This window comes from Mustelus asterias, chromosome 8, assembly GCF_964213995.1.
Source record: "Mustelus asterias chromosome 8, sMusAst1.hap1.1, whole genome shotgun sequence".
In the NCBI taxonomy this organism is placed as follows: Eukaryota; Metazoa; Chordata; class Chondrichthyes; order Carcharhiniformes; family Triakidae; genus Mustelus; species Mustelus asterias.
Window position 1 is genome coordinate 99,689,134 of NC_135808.1, and position 20,916 is coordinate 99,710,049.

The following is a 20,916-nucleotide window of genomic DNA, read 5'->3' on the forward strand; positions in this document are numbered from 1 at the left end:
CAGTGCCAAGGGGGCAGGACCTAACGGGGACGGGGCCTAATCGGGGTGCGGCCTCTGGGGGGAGATCAGTGGGCGTGGAGATGGGGGAGTCCCCGCTGCCAATCTGCATTTGGGCTGAGAGGGGAGGAAGCCAGTATCAGGGCTGGCTGGGGTAGTGGGGGGGGTTTGACCTGTGGGGGTGGGTCAGGGCTGCAGAGGGAAGGGCTGGGGCTGCTGGGGGTGGGGGGTGGATTGGTGGGAGTGATTGGAAGATAGGGGCTGCGGGGAGGAGGGAAACATTGAGGCGGGCTGGGGACAAAGGGGGAGGTCGAGGCTGGCCCTGGCATGTTTGGGAGGACAGTGTTTGGGCTATGGCAGAAGGACGTCGCATGGCCGGTGACATGGGAGTCGTGAGGCTCGCCAGTGATTGAGCTGGCCAGCGATCGGGAGACCGGCAGACAGGGGGCCACTGTGCATGTGCCAATCTCGTCACTGATAGTTCAGCGCATGTGCGGTGGGCCCACTCAGCGCTATGCTGCTGACCTCTCCAGCAGGGATAGGCCCCACCCACTAGTTTCTGGAGTGACTTACGCTAGTGCACTCTGCAGTGCACAGAGTGTGGGAGATTCATTTTGAAAATCCTGCTGAAAAAAACAGTGTGATTTACTCCATTTTTTAAGCAAATTTGAGATTTAGAACGTTTTTGGGAGAATCGCCCCCCACACCCCCCAATCTTTGTAAGTAGGATGTGATTCATATAAGAGATAAACCTGAACTCAACAAGGTCATTTGAACTTTGCGCTGACTTTAAAGAGGTCCATTTCAGCTGTTGCAAAGGCTTTAACCCACGGTGTGGGAATCATGAATTAATGGTGCAGACAGAAATGCTCTTGAAAGTTGAATAAGGTCTACGTAACAATTGTGACCTGAAGTTTTTTAAAAGCCCTGCTCTTTAAACTTAATTAAAAACAGGCTGCATCTGTCAGCTGGAGTTAAAGAAAAACCTCTTCTGGACTGTTTGATTGATAGGTATAGGTTAGAAAAAATAGTAGCATCTGTTCATGCAATTCCAATCGAGCTCTATATTGACATATTTTCCAATATATCATTATGAAAGCTTGACTGAGTTTAAAAAGTGACAATTATTCAGCAGGAGGTTATCGGTTCACATTTTGATGACATTTCAAAGGGCTATTTAAGGATTCATTGTCTTTAATATGAGGCCTGAATAAAAGGTGTTTGTTTTTATAAGAGAATAACTACTCAAGGAGATTAAAAGGCTTTGAATTGATTTTATGAATGAGAGTTTTTTCTACTATCAATTGTGTTGGAGTGAAAGTTGTATTAGATTATTTATTTCATTTTCTACATGGCTCCTCAAGTCTGCCCATGGTGGATACTGGATGAGTGACTATAGGGGTGGCATGAGGGGACATGGGTGGGGAGTCATGAGTTGGCATTGGGGTGGTGGGTGAGGGGGTATGAGAGGTGAGAGCTGAAGGCTTTACAACTTCTAAAACAACTGGATCAAAGTCCTGGGGAACTAAGGCAGGCCTTCTAACCAGCCCGCCTATCGCTCATGTGCCCTTGTTGCTGTCTATGCTCTGCTGCAGGGGTTGGTGGGCCCAACTCTATCCCACATGCCACCAAGCACCCCCCAGAGAGTACAAATCACATGTTTCTGGGTACTTTGTTTACCTAATTGGGGAAATTTCCCAACTCAAGCTACCTTCCTTGGTGCCAAAATTTGGCACAATATTTTCCAGAATGAGGCTCCCTAAACCTATTGCAGGAAGTCTGGCTCATCAAACTAGGTATCAATGTTGTGACCCCACACACACATGCACACACACCCAGGCCCTTAGTTTAATCCACAGCTATGAACACACATTCTTGAATGATGTACGTATTGTTGGCTTTGTCCCTACCTAAGTGCATAACACTACGCCAGGTAAAGGCCTATTCTTCCATCATATTTAGTGCTGCCTGCATGTTATTTTTCATATAAAGGACATACTGGCAGATATCTTACATCAGTGTTTTCCAGCTAGTTTTCCCTGATCTTTACATCCAGATCATTAATAAAGTTATTGAAGAACAGCAGCCCTAACATCAATTTCTATTGGAATCCATTAGTAGCCAGTTCTTATGCGGAACTGCTATTGTTAATAACTACATTCTGTCTGTGAAAATGCAACCAGTTCCTTTTCCAATTCAACATCTGTTATCTAAACCAAATAATTCAACCTTATTTAGCACAGGCTTGACAGAATGGACAGAAAAGTGAATTTAACATGGATAAATCTGAGATAATGCATTTTGGTTTTAAAAACAAGAAAAAAGACCGCACACTTAATGGAAAAACACTGCAAACTGCAGTGAGGAGAACAGTCTAGGAATTCAGACATTTAATTACCTGAAAGCCTGAGTGCCACGTGGATTATAACTATAAAAAGGCCAATATAAATGTAGGAATTATAACCAAAAACAGAGTAACAGAATAGAACATAATGATTTACAATGTGGTTTACAAAGCATGAGTCAAGCCGCAGTTATAACAGTAATATTATGTTGAGCCGCCTATTATTCTTATGTTCTTATTATAGAAAGGATATTTAAGACAGAAATAACATGTATTGCAGAATCACAAGGTGAATGCCAGGTTGTGAGAAAGGGCTTGAGATGCTGGGATTATTTGCTCTGTAGTTGTAAAGACAGAGAATGTAAAATAGAGATTATTAAAATTATGAAGGATTTTGATAGTTAAAGGAAAAGCTTATTTTGTCCAATTGGAAAATTAACGAAGACGGGTTATCAACATAAAATTACATTTAAGAGACTGAAGAAAGAAGTTAGAAATAATTTAGTGTGGAATGGCATGCTGCAGGGAAAGATTAGGGTCAACTCCATTATATCTTTTAGATGAAGATTGAATAAATATCGGGTTACTCAAGTAAAGAGCTGATGCAAACATGATGGATTTAATGGATTTCTGTATTGTAAACTTTTCCATAGGACCATAGAAATGATACACAGAAGAAGGGGGCATTCAGCCCATCTTGTCCATGCCAACCCAAAGACACCCAGCTGCCCTTTCTAATCCCTTCCTCTTGCACCCGGCCCCTAGACCAGCATCTTACAGCATTTAAGGTGCAGATCCAAGTCCTTTTTAAACAAGTTTAGGGTCTCTGCCTCCACCACCAACTTGAGCAGCGATTTACAGACACCCACCACCCTCTGCATAAAAAAGTTTTTCATCATGTCCCCTGTAATCCATCTGCCACTTAGCTTGTATCTATGACCCCTACTTTTTGAACTCCCTGCCAAGGGAAACAAGTTTCTCCTGTCTACTATCTCCCTACCCTTCACAATTTTGTATACCTCAATCATGTCACCCCCTCAGCCTTTTCTGTTCCAAGAAAAACAACCCCAACTTCTTGAATTCCTCCTCGTAGCTACAATTCTCCAGCCCTAGCAACATTCTAACAAATCTTCTTTGCACCCTCTCCCGAGCAATTACGCCCTTCCTGTAATGTGGTGACCAGAACTGCACACAATACTCCAGTTGTGGCCTCACCAGTGTCTTATACAGTTCCATCATTATATCCCTACTTTTGAATCCTACACCTCTGCTTATGAAGTAGATCATTCCATATAGAAACATAGAAACTAGAAGCAGGAGCAGGAGCGGTTGGGGAGGGTTTAAACTAATATGCCAGGGGGATGGGAACCTATGTAAGGAGTCCGAGAAGGAGGGAGCAAGGACAAAATGTGGGGAGAAGGTTCCAACTACATCAAAAATTAGGAAAAAAGTTAAAAGGAAGGAGAACTCGGGAGATGTTATTAATGGAAGTGTTAAAATTCAAAAAGAAGGTACAAAAACTAGCATAAGGGCACTTTATCTGAATGCTCGCAGCATTTGAAACAAGGTAAATGAGTTGACGGCACAAATCATTGCGAATGAGTATGATTTGGTGGCCATTACAGAGACATGGTTGCAGGATGGTCACGACTGGGAGTATCAGACTGTTTGGAGGGACTGACAGGAAGGTAAGGGAGTTGGTGTAGCTCTGATATTTAAGGATGACATCAGGGCGGTAGTGAGAGATGATATAGGTTCTATGGAAAAAAAGGTTGAATCCATTTGGATGGAAATTAGAAATAGTAAGGAGGAAAAGTCACTGATAGGCTTAGTTTATAGGCCACCAAATAATAACATCATCGTAGGGTGAGAAATAAACAAAGAAATAACTGATGCATGTAAAAATGGTACAGCAATTATCATGGGGGATTTTAATCTACATATCAATTGGCCAAATCAGGTCGGTCAAGGCAGCCTTGAGGAGGAGTTCATAGAATGTATCCGCGATAGCTCCCTTGAACAGTATGTAATGGAACCTACGAGGGAGCAAGCTATCCTAGATCTGGTCCTGTGTAATGAGACAGGAATAATTAATGATCTTACAGTTAGGGATCCTCTCGGAAGAAGCGATCACAGTATGGTTGAATTTAAAATACAGATGGAGCGTGAGAAGGTAAAATCCAATATCAGTGTCTTGTGCTTAAACAAAGGGATGAGGGAGGCATTGGCTAAGGTAGACTGGGAGCAAAAACTTTATGGTGGGACAATTGAGGAACAGTGGAGGACTTTCAAAGCGATCTTTCACATTGCTCAGCAAAAGTATATACCAGTGATAAGGGAGGACTGTAGAAAAAGAGATAATCAGCCATGGATATCTAAGGAAATAAAGGAGGGTATCAAATTGAAAGAAACTGCATACAAAGTGGCAAAGATTAGTTGGAAACTAGAGGATTGGGAAATCTTTAAAGGTCAACAGAAAGCCACAACGAAAAGTAAAATGGATTATGAGAGTAAACTAGCTCAGAATATAAAAACAGATAGCAAAAGTTTCTACAAATATATAAAATGAAAAAGAGTGGCTAAAGTAAACATTGGTCCTTTAGAGGATGAAAAGGGGGTTGTAATAACTGGAAATGAGTAAATGGCTGAGGCATTGAACAGGTATTTTGTGTTGATCTTCACAGTGGAAGACACAAATAACATGCCAGAAATTGATGACAGGAAGGCTATGGCAGGTGAAGACCTAGAAACTAACATTATCACGAAAGGGGTAGTGTTGGACAAGCTAATGGGGCTAAAGGTAGACAAGTCTCCTGGCCCTGATGGAATGCATCTCAGGGTACTAAAAGAGATGGCGGGAGAAATAGCAAATGCACTAGTGGTAATTTACCAAAATTCGCTGGACTCTGGGGTGGTTCCCACAGATTGGAAAACAGCAAATGTGATGCCACTGTTTAAAAAAGGAGGTAGACAAAAGGCGGGTAACTATAGGCTGGTTAGCTTAACTTCTGTAGTAGGGAAAATGCTTGAATCAAGGAAGCAATAGTGAGACATCTGGATATAACTTGTCCCATTGGTAAGACGCAGCATGAGTTCATGAGGGCAGGTCATGTTTGACTAATTTGGTGGAATTCTTTGAGAACATTACACGTGCAGTGGACAATGGGGAACCTGTGGATGTGGTGTATTTGGATTTCCAGAAGGCATTTGACAAGGTGCCACACCAAAGACTGCTACATAAGATAAAGGTGCATGGTGTTACGGGTAATGTATTAGCATGGATAGAGGATTGGTTAACCAGAAAGCAAAGAGTGGGGGTAAATGGGTGTTTTTCTGGTTGGCGATCAGTGACTAGTGGTGTGTCCAGGGATCAGTGTTGGGATCATAATTGTTTACGATTTACATAGATGATTTGGAGTTGGGGATCAAGTGTAGTGTATCAAAATTTGCAGATGATAGTAAGATGAATGGCAGAGCAAAGTGTGCAGAGGACGCTGAAAATCTGCAAAGGGACATAGATAGTCTAAGTGAGTGGGCGAGGGTCTGGCAGATGGAGTACAATGTTGGGAAATGTGAGATCATCCATTTTGGTAGGAATAACAGCAAAATGGACTATTATTTAAATGGTAAAAAATTGCAGCATGCTGCTGTGCAGAGGGACCTGGGTGTCATTGTGAAAGAATCACAAGGCGTTGGTTTGCAGGTGCAGCTGGTAATTAAGAAGACAAATGGAATTTTGTCCTTTATTGCTAGAGGGATGGAGTTTAAAAATAGCGAGGTTATGTTGCAGCTGTATAAGGTGCTGGTGAGGCCACACCTGGAGTACTGTGTATAGTTTTGGTCTCCTTACTTGAGAAAGCATATACTGGCTCTGGAGGGGGTGCAGAGGAGATTCACTGGGTTGATTCCGGAGTTGAGAAGGTTGGCTTATGAGGAGAGACTGAGTAGACTGGGGCTATACTCATTGGAATTCAGAAGAATGAGGGGAAATCTTATAGAAACATATAAGATTATGAAGGGAATAGATAAGATAGAAACAAGGAAGTTGTTTCCACTGGTGGGTGAAACTAGAATTGGGAGCATGGCCTCAAAATAAGGGGGAGCAGATTTAGGACTGAGTTGAGGAGGAACTTCTTCACACAAAGGGTTGGTGAATCTGTGGAATTCCCTGCCCAGTGACGCAGTTGTGGCTACCTCATTGAATGTTTTTGAGGCAAGGATAGATACATTTTTGAACAGTAAAGGAGTTAAGGGTTATGGTGAGCGGGTGGGTAAGTGGAGCTGAGTCCACAAAAAGATCAGCCATGATCTTACTGAATGGCGGAGCAGGCTCGAGGGGCCAGGTGGCCTACTCCTGCTCCTAGTTCTTGTGTTCTTGTGTAAGCCATTTGGCCTTTTGAGCCTGCTCCACCATTCATGTTGATCATGGCTGATCATCAAATTCAATATCATGACCCCCCCTTCCCCCCATATCTCTTGATCCATTTAGCCCCAAAGCAATATCTAATTTCTTCTTGAAATCAGACAACGTTTTGGCCTCAACCACATTCTGTGGTAGTGAATTCCACACATTCACCACCCTCTGGATGAAGAAATTTCTCCTCACCTCAGTTCTAAAGGTTTATCCCTTATCCTCAAACTATGATCCCTAGTTCTGGACTCCCCCACCATTGGGAACATTCTTTCTGTATCTACCCTATCTAACCCTGTTAGAATTTTATAAGTTTCTGTGAGATCCCCTCTCACTCTTCTAAACTCCAGTGAATAGAATGCTAACCAACTTAGTCTCTCTTTATATAACAGACCTGTCATCCCAGGAATCAGCCTGGTAACCTTTGCTGTACTCCCACTATAGCAAGGATATCCTTCCTCAGATAAGGACACCAAAACTGCACACAATTCTCCAGATGCGGCTAACAAATGCCCTAATCAATTGCAGTAAAACATCCCTATCCCTGTACTCAAATCCTCTCGCAATGAAGGCCAACATACCATTTGCCTTATTTACTGCCTGCTGTACCTGCACGCTTATTTTCAGCGACTGATGCATGAGGACTCCAAGGTCTCGCTGAGTATCCACCTCTCTCAATTTACACCCATTTAAGTAATAATCTGTCTTCTTATTCTTGCTACCAAATTGAATAACCTCACATTTATCCACATTATACTGCATCTGCCATGCATATGCCCACACACTCAGCCTGCCCAAATCACATTGAAGCATCTCTACATCCTCCTCACAGCTCACCCTCCCACCCAACTTTGTATCATCTGCAAATTTGGAGATAATATATTCAGTTCCCTCTTCCAAATCATTAATATATAATGTGAATAGTTGGGATCCTAGCACAGAACCCTGCCGCACCCCACTAGTTACTGACTGCCAGTCAGAAAAAGATGCATCTATGCCAACTCTTTGCTTCTGATCTCTGCTCTCTGCCTTCTTTACAACTTTATCTACCTGTACCTGTACACTTAGGGACCAGTACACTTGCACGCCAAGATTTCTCACTTCACCTACCCCTCTCAGTATATTCCCATTATTGTGTATTCCCTTTTACTGTTTGACCTCCCTAATTGAATTAGCTCACTCTTATCAGAGTTGAACTCCATCGGCCACTTTCTTGCCCACTCCACCAACCTATCCGTATCATTTTGGAGATTACAGCGATCCTCTACACTATCCACTATACATCCAATTTTTGTGTCATCTGCAAATTTCCCAATCGTGCCCCCCACATTCAAATGCAAATCGTTAATATATAAAAAAACAAACAACAGGGGTCCCAGCACTGAACCCTGTGGAACACCACTTGAAACAGCTTTCCTTTTGCAAGGGCAGCCATCGACTATTACCCTTTGTTGCCTTTTGCTAAGCCAACTTTTGGATCCAATTTGCCACATTATCTTCTATCCCATGGGCTTTTACTGTTTTGACCAGTCTGCCATGTGGGACCTTGCCAAATGCCTTACTAAAATCCGTGTAGACAATATCCACTAAACTACCCTCATCAATCCTCCTTGGCACTTCCTCAAAGAATTCAATCAAATTTGTAAGGCATGATCTTTCCTTAACAAACCTGACTAGTCCAGGACTTTCTAAGTGACAGTTTATCCGATCTCTCAGGATTGACTCTAACAATTTGCCCACCACTGAAGTAAGACTGGCCTATAATTGTTTGGCAATTCCTTTGTACCTTTTTTTAAACAACTGGACCACTTTTGCAATCTTCCAGAACTCTGGCACCTCACCTGCATCTAGTGAAGATGCGAAAATAATCCTCAGAGCATCTGTTATTTCCTCCCTGACCTCCTTCAACATCCTAGGGAACAATCCATGGCGACTTCTCCACTTTCAAGGATTCTAAGTCCTCCACTACTTTCTTTCTCGCTATGATTATTTTATGCAATATTTCACATTGCTCCTTTTGGATTACTATATCCATAGCATTCCTTTCCTTTGTGAATATGGAGACAGAAAATTCATTAAAAACTCTTCCCATTTCCTCTGCATCTTCAAACAAGTCCCCTTCTTCATCTCCGATAGATCGCACTTTTTCCTTAACTTTGTGTTCTTTATATACTGGTAAAACATCTTTGGGTTTTCCTTAATCTTGCTTGATAATATTTTTTCATGCTCTCTTTGATTTCCTTATTTCTTTTGTAACTTGATCCCTGTACTATCTATACTCCTCCAGGCTAGTATACTCCTAGGAGTGTGACTGCCCCTTTTTTATTCCTAAATTCAACCAATAAAGTCTCATTTGTTAGCTCATTTAGCAGACCATCCCTTCTCACAACTGTAATTGGTTCTTTAACCAACAATGCTACCCTGCTCCTTTTTAGTCACCCACTCTATCCTGCCTGAAAACTCTGCACCCAGGGTCATTGAGCTGCCGATTTAGCCTCTCCTTTCGCCATCCATTATAGCAATGACAACATGCTGACATTTGTCTATTTGTGCCCTTAGTTCATCTGCCTTGTTTATAATACTCCTTGCATTGAAGTATAAACAGCTCAACCCAACCAAATTCCTCTGCTGGACGCTTTTTAACCCTTGTTTCTTTTGTCTTTCCGAGTCGCTGACTACATCACGAACTAATGTTCCACCTCCCATTTCCGGATCTGAATTTGACTCGTCTAAGCCTATCTTTTGGTTCTCATCCCTCTGCCATACTAGTGTAAAACCTCCCCAACAGAACTAGTGAAAGCCCCCATGAGGATATTGGTCCCACTTCTATACAGGTGTACCCCATCCGACTTGTACAGGTCCCACCTTCTCCAGAACTGGTCCCAATGCCTCAAGATTCTAAACCCTTCCCTGGTACACCATTTCTCCAGCCATGCATTCATCTGATCTATCCTCTTATTCCTGCTTTCGCTAACACGTAGCACTGGGAGTAATCCTGAGATTACTACATTTGAGGTCTTGCATTTGAATTTATCTCCTAATTTCCGATATTCAGCTTTCAGGACTTCATCTCTTTGTTCACCTATGTCATTGGTACTTATTGTTCAGACCCAGGCCAGAAACTCCAACGTACTTTGTGAAGGTAGCCTAGATCCTAAGGTTTACATTTGATTTTGGCATGGGTGAGTTTAAGGCGTTTCACTTCATGTAAGATTTTATTAAATAAGTTTATTTAAGAACACAGTTAAAATATAAAAACAAAATTAGAATAACTTTTACCAATTACAAGACTCAAACATGATGCAGTAAACCCTTAACAGCTAGCTATCTATGTTGTTCCAAGTCAAACACCATCTCACAGACATACACCCTTCTCTCGACTTGGCACAAAAATAAGTCTGCTCATGTGATGCTGGATTTTCAGTTTTTTAACACCTGCTGTGAATTGGTTCTTTGAATGTTGGATTAAATCTCTGAGGCTCCCCTGTCCTGGAACTTTCAGCAAGACTCTGGAGAGAGAGAGACAGAGACACTGCCTTCTGCCACCAGCTTCTGGCAGCAACTGAGAACTGAAGCTAAAAACTGGACTTTTCTGTGGGAAAAAACTGTCCCCAGGCATATCACCTGACCTGTCAATCTTCCCCAAATCAAGCTCCACCCAGCAATTCCCAAAGGACCATTAAAAGACAGAACACTGCATTAGTCCAGATTCAAATCAGCATGGTGTACATTATATTGCTTCAGTAACAATTAGAGGGCACTGCTTACAGACATCATTGCACTAATAAAATGCTAGGACCTGCTTGAAAAGCCTGCAGAGAAAAATGAAGAAAATACATTTCTTAAAGGCAAAACATCGTCACACCTCCCCCCCACCCCCCAAGGGAAAAATGTACCATCAATATTCAAAGACGGCTTAATTTTTCAAAACCTTTTCATTTCACACTACTAGTACTCTACAATAGATATACACACATTTTATAAAATCAAAACATGCAAACATAACAGTAGTATAATCCATTTCAGTCCTTGTCTTCCACCATCAAACATTCCTTCTTCTTTCATTAAATGCATGACAAAGCATCGGCAATCGTATTCTCTCTTCCTGCCACATGTATACCTTTAAAATTAAATGGCTGCAACAGTTAACTCCATCTAAATGGTCTTGCATTTTTATCCTTAAATATCTCCAAAAACATTAATGGATTGTGATCAGTGTACACAATCGTCTCAGATGAATTAGTGGCAACATAAATGTTAAAATGTTGCAACGCCAGCACCAAACTCAAGGCCTCCTTCTCAATGGTTGAATATTTCTTCTGATAATCATTTAGCTTTTTGGAAAAGTACCCAATAGGCCATTCTATTCTCTTGTTGTCTTCTTGTAACAGTACAGCACTGACACGCACATCATTCGCCTCAATGGCTGGGCCACCTTGAATGGCTTTGCGTAATTTGGTGTGGCCAATACAAGAGCAGTGGTTAACACAGCTTTCAGGCTGTCAAATGCCTGCTGAGGCCTCAGGCTGCATTTCAATAATTTAAATGAGTTTGAATAAAACCATGGGAGATGCTGGAAGCCCTCTTGCTTTCAGCCAAATTCATTATCCCTCCTTAGCTGTATAGGCAAAGAGACTGCGGCCATAATTTTATTTAATTAGTGTCACAAGTAGGCTTACATTACATTACATGAAATTACTGTGAAAATCCCCTAGTTGCCATACTGCGGGAGAATTTAGCATGACCAATCCATCTAGCCAACATGTCTTTTGAACTGTGGGAGGAAGCTGGAGGACCCAGAGGAAACCCCATGCAGACATGGGGAGAACATGCAGACTCTGCATAGACAGTGACCCAAGCCGGAATCGATCGTTGGATCGCTGGCGCTGTGAGGCAGCAGTGCTAACCATTGTGCCACCGTGCTGCCCACTTTCACATTGCACTTACATAGAAATCATAGAAACCCTACAGTGCAGAAGGAGGCCATTTGGCCCATCGAGTCTGCACCGACCACAATCCCACCCAGGCCCTACCCCCACATATTTTACCCACTAATCCCTCTAACCTACGCATCCCAGGACTCTAAGGGGCAATTTTTTTAACCTGGCCAATCAACCTAACTCGCACATCTTTGGATTGTGGGAGGAAACCGGAGCACCCGGAGGAAACCCACGTAGGCAGCTCACCCATTTAACAAAAGGAATTTTAGCCATCTTGCCTTTGCCTGCCAGAGTTCATGAAAAGTGTAATTATAAATGCAATTTCCCTCTAAAATCTTCCCGGTGAAGAAAAATGGACATTTATTATTGAATTTCCACAAGGGGGCACAATTGGTCAATTGGAATAGTCGTTTTAAAAAAACTGGTATTCGAGAAGAAAGCAAAGTGAATTAGAGTCGAAACACTGGAATGGGCATGCGGCCAAGCTTTCAATTAATATTTTCCAGCAGAGAAGATCCTCTGAAGAAATCTTAACTTTGTAACACTGTCCTCAGCAATCACATTTAAAAACTATTGAACTTTGATGTCAAAGGATGACATTTTTAAATTGTGAGACACTGATCACAGGATTTTGTTTGTCTGTATGGATGTGGGTGGGGGGGGGGGGGTGGTACTGTTGGCAGTGACATTAGGCAATAGTGACATAGGGAGTCAACGCAAAGGGAAAATGTATAAAGAATAATAAACATTCAAGTGGGAAGAGGGTTCTGTACGTGATTTTGTTGTTGTCTTGTCTGATTCCTATTAGTAATTGCTTTATAAGACTGCATAATAAAGAGGTTTTCTTTTTAAAAAAATCTTGTATCTGTGTGAAAATGCAACATAGCATTATAAAGCCTCGCTCATCATATTCAGAACATTTGCGGATCCAGGAATGGCATTGTTCCGATAATACATTTTTAATCGGTCCACTTTTAACATATCTTTGTCCTCGCAAGGTCAGCTGAATGACAGAGAAGCCTGTTGCTTCCCCCCCCCCTCTATGAATTGTTGCCTTGGAAACAGTGCTAAAAGGAAAGGGGAAAGAATATTTTAAATTTACAGCTGAGGCAGAGTACCAGATCTGGCTGAAAGCAAGAATGCTTCTGTTAGTTGCCATGGCTTTATCCAAGCATATAGGAATTATTATGTTTGTTTAGCTTCTGAATTAAAATTATGATAGTATACATTATTGGTTAGCTATTAAAGATTCCGAGTAGCTTACCATGCCACTTTCATGTCTGACTTCCACATGCTTGTCATTATTGATCCACCTACAATTCACAAAGAGGTGACTTTGATGGCAAATACATAAGGTAACAAGGAAACTCTTTTCAGTCACATACCCAACACTAGGCAGATTGCCTTTAATTACAGCTTAGCCTTGCAACTACACTTCCATTCAGTGGTGCATCAGTTAGCTATTACTCAGAGCTCGTTGTGTGCAGAGTAAGCCTGTCAAAACTCCCAAAAGTTAAGAATCCAGTGTGACAAGAAATTACCACCAGGGTGAAACAAAATGAGCAGGCAATGACCTGTTGTAAACCATACAAAGGTATCAATGGTGAGAACTACAGATGACCTGATGAAACATAGTTTGAAGCATTGCAATTAGCATGGATGCGTTAAATACTGTACTTTGAAAGGTTATGTGGGTAAAATGTAAGTCTTTGTAAAACAACTACCTGGCAATAATCAGTATCAAGTTTGACGACTAATTCACAACAATAATGTAATATCTTGACATGTTACTCCTTTGTCAATTTATTTAAAATTGAGCCTGAGGAGAGAACATTTAATTAACGTGCTGACTATTAAACTGCTACCCAATGTCTTTCTCCAGTCCTGCTTATTATTTTATGAAAATGTGGATATTGTAAAAACTTCCAAAATATTCAATTTGCTGAAGCTAGTCGTCAGTTTGGGGTAGAGTCCTCATGCTTCCAAACTTGTGTTTGGCAGATGCATTTTGTGACTTTCATATGCCAGGTAATATAAACATGGTCTTTTGGAATGATTTTGATTGTGTGAGGTGGCCAGAGATGTATTTTCATTTCCTCCCCCCCATATTAACCTTGGGTTTTTGTGGATCTTATGCATCTCCCTCGAGATTGCAGGGCCTCTAGTTGATGGGGGAACACCCAGTCCTGATGCTTTACCAGAATCTTGGGTAGACTTGCTTAACCAGACGTTTTTTTTCCTGTCTGAAATTTCCATAAGTTTGGTACGTCTGGTGCACCAATACTGCTTCTAAATATACCAGTGAAAACCATCTCTTTGGTAGATTGGTTTAAGTGGCTTTGGAGGCAGCAGTTCTGTCCCACTTATCTTGCTGAGCTCAGCATAAAGGTTGAGTTTTGGCATTACTGTGAGGTAAGTGCAGTCATTTACACCAAGTTTTACTATAATCAACCTTGTGATTCTTCGGATCACCAATTTTCTAGATCACTTTCAAAGAGACAATAAAGCTGATTCTCACTGCCAGTACATCAAAATTATAGAGAAGGGATCCCAAGCTTATTTCTAAGGTTCCAAACCACATGGGCAACCTGTTTGGACACTTCTGCAGCATAATAAATCTTTGGGCTCTTGATTATTGGGAAGTGTGCTGTATATTTATCATTAGTATGTTGCTACTTCTGTTCTAACAGAATTGTTACAGCTCAGAAAGAAGGCCATTCGGCCCATTGTGTCTGCTCCGGCTCTCCAAATAAGCATTATGACTTAGTGCCATTCTCCTGCCTTTTCCTATACCCCCGCACACTGCTTCTAGTCAGATAATCATCTAATGCCTTCTTGAATGCCTTGATTGAACCTGCCTCCACCACATTTCAGGCAATGCATTCCAGACCCGAACCACTCATTGTGTAGGTTATTCCTCACACCACGTTTGCTTCTTCTAGCACATCACTTTAAATAAGTGGAACTATTCATGTAAATCTGTTCTATACTCTCTCCAATGCATTCACATTCTTCCTCTAGTGTGGTGCCCAGAACTACACACACTTTACCAGCTGAGGTCTAACTAATATAAGTTTAACATAACCTCCTTGCTCTTATACTCTATGCCCCTATTAATAAAGACCAGGATACTGTATGCTTTATTAACTGCTCTCTCTACCTGTTCTGCCACCTTCGATGATTTATTCATATTTACACCCAGGTCCTTCTGCTCCTGCCCTTTAAGAATTTTGCCCCTTATTTTATATTGTCTCTCCATGTTCTTCCTATCAAAATGCACAGCCTCATATTTCTCCGCATGGAACTTCATCTACCACCAATCATCCCACTTCACCAATTTGTCTTTGTCCTTTTGAAGTTCTACAATGTCCTCTTCACAGTTTACAATGCTTCCAAGTTTCATGTTATCCACAAACATTGAAATTGTCCCCTGCACATCTGGATCATTAACATATATCAGGAAATGCAAGGGTCCCAACACCAACCCCTGGGGACACCACCTCAAACCTCCCTCCAGCCTGAAAAATGTTGATTGACCATTACTCTGTTTCCTATTACTCTGCCAAATTTGTATCCACATTGCTGCAGTCCCTAATCCCTTTTATTCCATGAACTTTAACTTTTCTTACAAATCTGTTGTGTGGCACTGTATTTAATACTAAATTGCAGTAATTTGGTATCTTTCTGTTTGAATTTTTCAGATCTCATTAGTTGTTAATGTTGCCAGTGAATGTGGCTTCACAGAAAATCACTACAAAGAGCTGCAGCAGTTACAGCGAGAACTGGGCCCAATGCATTTTAATGTCCTGGGATTCCCTTGTAACCAGTTTGGGAATCAAGAGCCAGGGTCTGACCAGGAGATTGAAAGGTTTGTGCGGAGAACCTATGGAGTGACCTTTCCAATGTTCAGTAAGATTAATGTCAAAGGCCCTGGTGCGAATGCAGCATTCAAATACTTAACAGGTAAGAATGAGATTCATTACAAGTTAGGAGTGACTATTGACTTGAAATATGAAACAAATTATGAATAAAATCTACCTGCATTAGTTTCCCTGTGAGGAGAGGTTATCAGAACTCACATGTGAATTTCCAATGACATTCTGCTTGCTGATTAGGTGCATTGGCCATGCTAAATTCTCCCTCAGTGTACCCAAACAGTGTGGTGATTTGGGGATTTTCACAGTAACTTCACTGCAGTGTGAATGTAAGCCTACTTGTGACTAATAAATAAACTTTACTTTATTATCCATTGCTTCAGACCAGCCAATCGCTGTATCAGGATTCTGGTAAGTCCCAATGCGTGTTGGTGATGTATTTATTTTCTGGGCAGTTTTAAATCGCGCATTCTTTTTTCCTGAGATAGGAGTTTTGAATATTCTGGACATTGGGTCCTGTTTAAAACAGGAACAATATTTTCCCATTCTTTCTTTTGTCAATTTTATTGACACCCCCTCCACCCTGCCATCCAACCTTTCCACAGACATCAGGTGCCGTATGCTACTGTGACATTTTCAATATGCACTTCCAATGGGCAGGTTTCTAAAGAAACACTAATTTGGGAAAGTTTCCCTATTATTTAAACCATGAAGTTGCTAAATGCTTTAGAAGAAGAGATACTGGTGTTGATGTTTGTGCTGGAATAGATTGGAACTGTGAAAGGAATGAGTTTTGGGAGGGGGAGCTGCAATGAAAACCATTTAAATATAAATGTTAACACTCCAGCTTTATTGCTTAATCTACTGCCAGTGGGTACCATCTACAAGATGCACTGCAGGAACTCACCAAGGTTCCTTAGGCAGCACCTTCCACCACCACCATCTAGAAGGACAAGAGCAGCTGATACCTGGGAACACCACCACCTGGAGATTCCCCTCCAGGTCACTCACCATCCTGAACCTGGAAATATGCTGTCATTCCTTCATTGTTGCTGGGTCAAAATGCTTGAACGCCCTCTCTAACAGCACTGTGGGTGTACCTACACCTCAGGGACTGCAGCAGTTCAAGGAGGCAGCTCAGCACCACCTCCTGTAGGGCAACTAAAGATGGGCAATAAATGCTGATCTAGCCAGCGATTCCCACATCCTGTAAGTGATTTTTTTTAAAATGAGAAGGAGTCTTTCCTAGGTTTCCAAATAGAGAACAGCAAAAAGAGAATGTTGTGCTTTTTTAAAAAAACCTAATTTCATACCTCTGTATTATTTCCAGACCTGATGAGAAGCAGGGTTAGAATTTTAAACTAACCATAGTTACGATGACCACGGGAGATCGTCAATAGACCTGCCTGCAGGCCTCATAGAGTACAAGCTCCATTATTAGGCAAGTGAAGGCTCGCCCACTAGAGAAGGAGAAGCAGGGGTTTTAAAACCAGCTAGCTCCACTCAGGAAAGCAGATGAAACACTTCAGGGCTGACCTGTAATGTGTAGCTGCTGAGCTTAACTTTGAGCATGTTGTAAATAAGGAGTGATGATGACAGAACGCTGGTCTTGGTAAGGTTATTATACATGTCATAGAATCATAGAATCCCTACAGTGCAGAAGGAGGCCATTTGACCCATTGAGCCTGCACCGAGAAGAATCCCACACAGGTCCTATCCCTGTAACCCCACGTAATCCCCCCTGACACTAAGGGGCAATTTAGCAAGGCCAATTAATCTAACCCGCACATATATACAACATTCCTTGAAATTGGGCAGTAAAATAAGCTAAGAAAAAATACTGCTTGTCAAATAACATTTTCTGATATCTATGCTTATGTGTTCATGCTCTTCGGAAAGATTACTTGTCGAACCGTGTAATAACTTCACACAGCAGTGCAGCACACATCGCAATCAGGATCAGGAGCCTTAGCTAATTTCTTCCTTCTCTTGCCGAGCAATTGTGGTGCTCCAACTATCAGCTCCATTGAGTTCAGCTAATTTAACAATGGCTTGAAATTGAAGCAGCCAGGAAATGTTCCAGCAAGCATTTGAAAGAAATCAGTTAAACAACATGACTGCATGAGCTGGTTCCCTGTTCCACAGACCCAACATTCTGTGCGAAAGGAAGAGTCTCTTAACATCTGACCTAGTTCTATCTTTGTGTTCATGACTCCTAATCCTCCCTAATCTATTCAGGTGAAGCAAATTGTCTACATGAGTACAATTTAAACCTTTCATCATCTATTTTAAACATCTGTCGAATCACGACTAAGTCTGCCCTTTAACGTTTAGACACCCAACTCCTTGGGCCATTAATCATTGAATCATAGAATCCTACAGCGCATTTGACCCATCAAGTCTGCACCGACCACAATCCCACCCAGACCCTATCCCCATAGCCCCATGTATTTACCCTAGCTAATCCCCCTGACACTAAGGGGCAGTTTAGCATGGCCAATCAACCTAACCCGCACATCTTTGGACTGTGGGGGGAAACCGGAGCACCCGGAGAAAACCCACGCAGACACGGGGAGAATGTGCAAACTCCGCACAGACAGTGACCCGAGGCTGGAATTGAACCTATGCAATTATGATACTTATAAGCCTGAGGTGACCATCATCTCTGTGAAGCTGTTAATCCCGAGGGATTCCAACTGGTGAGGAAATTCCTGTTTAAAGCCTTGGATTCTCTGGGGAATAACCCCATTCATCAGTGAATTCATTTGGAAACTTTATTAATCTGTTATAGTTTGTTCATGTGTCGAAAGATTTGCCAACTCAGTTAATTAAATTTCTGTGTTCCCCAGGAAAAATAAGCATTTCTAAGGAAAATTTTATTTTAAAGTTGCTAAAATGCTAACTAAAGAAACTCAGAAGTCATTTAATATTCAGATCCGAAGATCAATTTCTTGAGTTGGTACAAATTGAGAATGTCAGGGATAAAAGGATTTTCATGACTCGATGTCCTGGGCAACCAGAACTAGGCAAATATGCACTGGCTTGTCAGTTTTGTCCACTTTCCAGGAAAAATCAAAGAAAATTAAGGGAATTAAAACTGATCTTGTGTAAAACACAATAGCAGTGGATTGAACAGTGGAACATGGAGACATTGGAATTGCTAGACAATAAAAGCAATGTTTATCTAGTTCACTTTCTACCATTCTGGTAGTCATGTGACAGCAATAATGGAGCTAATTAATCATGGCAATCAATCTCTATCAATTAGACATGAGGTGAGGAAACCTCCCCCAGTGATGACAAGCTTTAGGAACCATAACTCCAAAGTCACCTTGTCCCTCCCAAGTATGCAATCAACATAGATCACATCTCAAATTCCTATTATGCTGCAGCATTATTTTCCGAAACAAATTGATCTAATTTGCATTTGAATTAACAAACATTATCTGCACCCACTATTGCCATAAGGCACTTGTTCCATAGTCACCATTCACTTCCTGAAATTATGGCCGGAATTCTCCGGCCGTTCACTCTCCACCGCCACTGCCAGCGAGAATGGAGAATTTGGTGCTCAGCCAAATCTCCATTCACTACAGCGGGATCAGAGAATTCTGGCTGCGAGCGAGGTCGGAGAATCTGGCCCTATATTTCTGCAAATTAGTTTGGAATTTATCCCATTCAAGCAGAGACTGTATACATAATTCAACTTCTCTGGAAAGGTGAAACAGTTCATCATGTTCTACATATTCTGGACTCTTTAGAATCCTAAAACCTATATTGACCTCTTTTCCAGTGAGAACATGTCCAGTTTACATAGCTGTTCCTCATAATCTAATCCCTTCATCCCGACAATTGTTCTGGTTGCTCTCTGCTGTATCATTTCAATAGGCTCAATATCCTTTTTGTACCATGGTGACCATTGGTGACTATGGACATCTTCCAAACCCACAACCTCTACCACCTGGAAGGTAAAGGGCAGTAGATACATGGGAATACCATTACCATCACCTGCAAGTTCCCTCTGAGCCACACATCATCCTAACTTGGAACTAAATAATTGTTCCGTCACTGTCACAGAGTCAAAACAGTAAGAAGTCTCACAACACCAGGTTAAAGTCCAACAGGTTTATTTGGTAGCAAATACCATAAGCTTTCGGAGCACTGCTCCTTCGTCAGATGGAGTGGAAATGTGCTCTCAAACAGTGCACAGACATTGGCATCTCCACATCATGACAGAGTCAAAATCCAGGAACTCCCTCTCTAACAGCATTGTGGGTGTACTTACACCACATGGACTACAGTGGTTCAAGAAGATGGCTCACCACCACCTTCTCAAGGGCAATTAGGGATGGGCAACAAAAATGCTGGCCTAGCCAGAAACACCCATGTATAAATATAAATATTTGTACTCAGTATTCAAAGTACGGTCACATCTATAGTTAATAAAGAGGAGACATACCTTACTATCTTGGCTCAATATTGCTCTTTTAATATATCCCAATTGATTTATTCACTGGGGCCAAACATTATTGTGTTAGCTTCAATTAGTGGTGATCAGAATTCTCCCGATCTTTCATTTTCCATACTCTTTCTTTTCTTCCCTTTGAAAATTGCCACCTTCAGAAGAACTGTCAGATGTTGAACAGACTGTTTTCAACCTTGGCATTATATCTGATGCTGAACTGAGTTTCTGACTCCATATCCTCTCCATCACCAAAACCATTCCATTTCTGTAACACTGCTTGTCCCCACTTCTGTTGCAGCTTATGTGCTGCTGAAACCCTCTTCTCTGTCTTAGTTTCCTCTAGATCTGATTATTTCAATGCTTTTTTTGGCTGGTCTCTACCCTCCTGAACCTAAGCCCATCCAAAACCACGCTGTCTTTCCTAACTCAAACCTGGTTCCATTCACCCATCACCCCTATGTTCACTGACATAAACATGTCAGTTTTAACATTCTTATCCTTGTTTTCAAATCCCTCCATGAACTTAATGCTCCCTTTCTATATAACCTCTTCCTGCTTTACAACCCTTTGCTCCTCCAGTTCTGCCTTTTGCATGTCCCCATTCTTACGATTCCCTAGGCCCAAAGCTCTGGCATTTCCTTGCTAAACATCTCTACCTCATTCCCTTGCTAAACATCTCTACCTCTCTCTCCTTCTTTAAGATGCTTCTTAAAACCGACTTGGCAAGGTTAACTTTGAGCAAGCTATAAGACACATGCCCTACTATCTTCTTCTGTGGCTCAGTGTCAGATTTCACTTTGTGACAGGCACTGTGTAAATGGCAATTGTTAATGAAAACAACCATTCAAGTGTTTTCATCAAAATTACCATACAATAAGTCAGCG

The 20,916-nt window shown here is 41.6% G+C and overlaps 1 protein-coding gene across 1 annotated transcript in view; it reads left to right on the forward strand.

The window, feature by feature from the left end:
* The window catches only part of gpx7 (glutathione peroxidase 7), a 29,558-nt gene that overhangs the window by 6,032 nt on the left and 2,610 nt on the right, over positions 1-20,916 (forward strand). Inside the window, exon 2 of the mRNA XM_078219404.1 lies at positions 15,394-15,655. Coding sequence (XP_078075530.1) covers positions 15,394-15,655 — 262 coding nt within the window. The remainder of the gene's footprint in view (positions 1-15,393; positions 15,656-20,916) is intronic.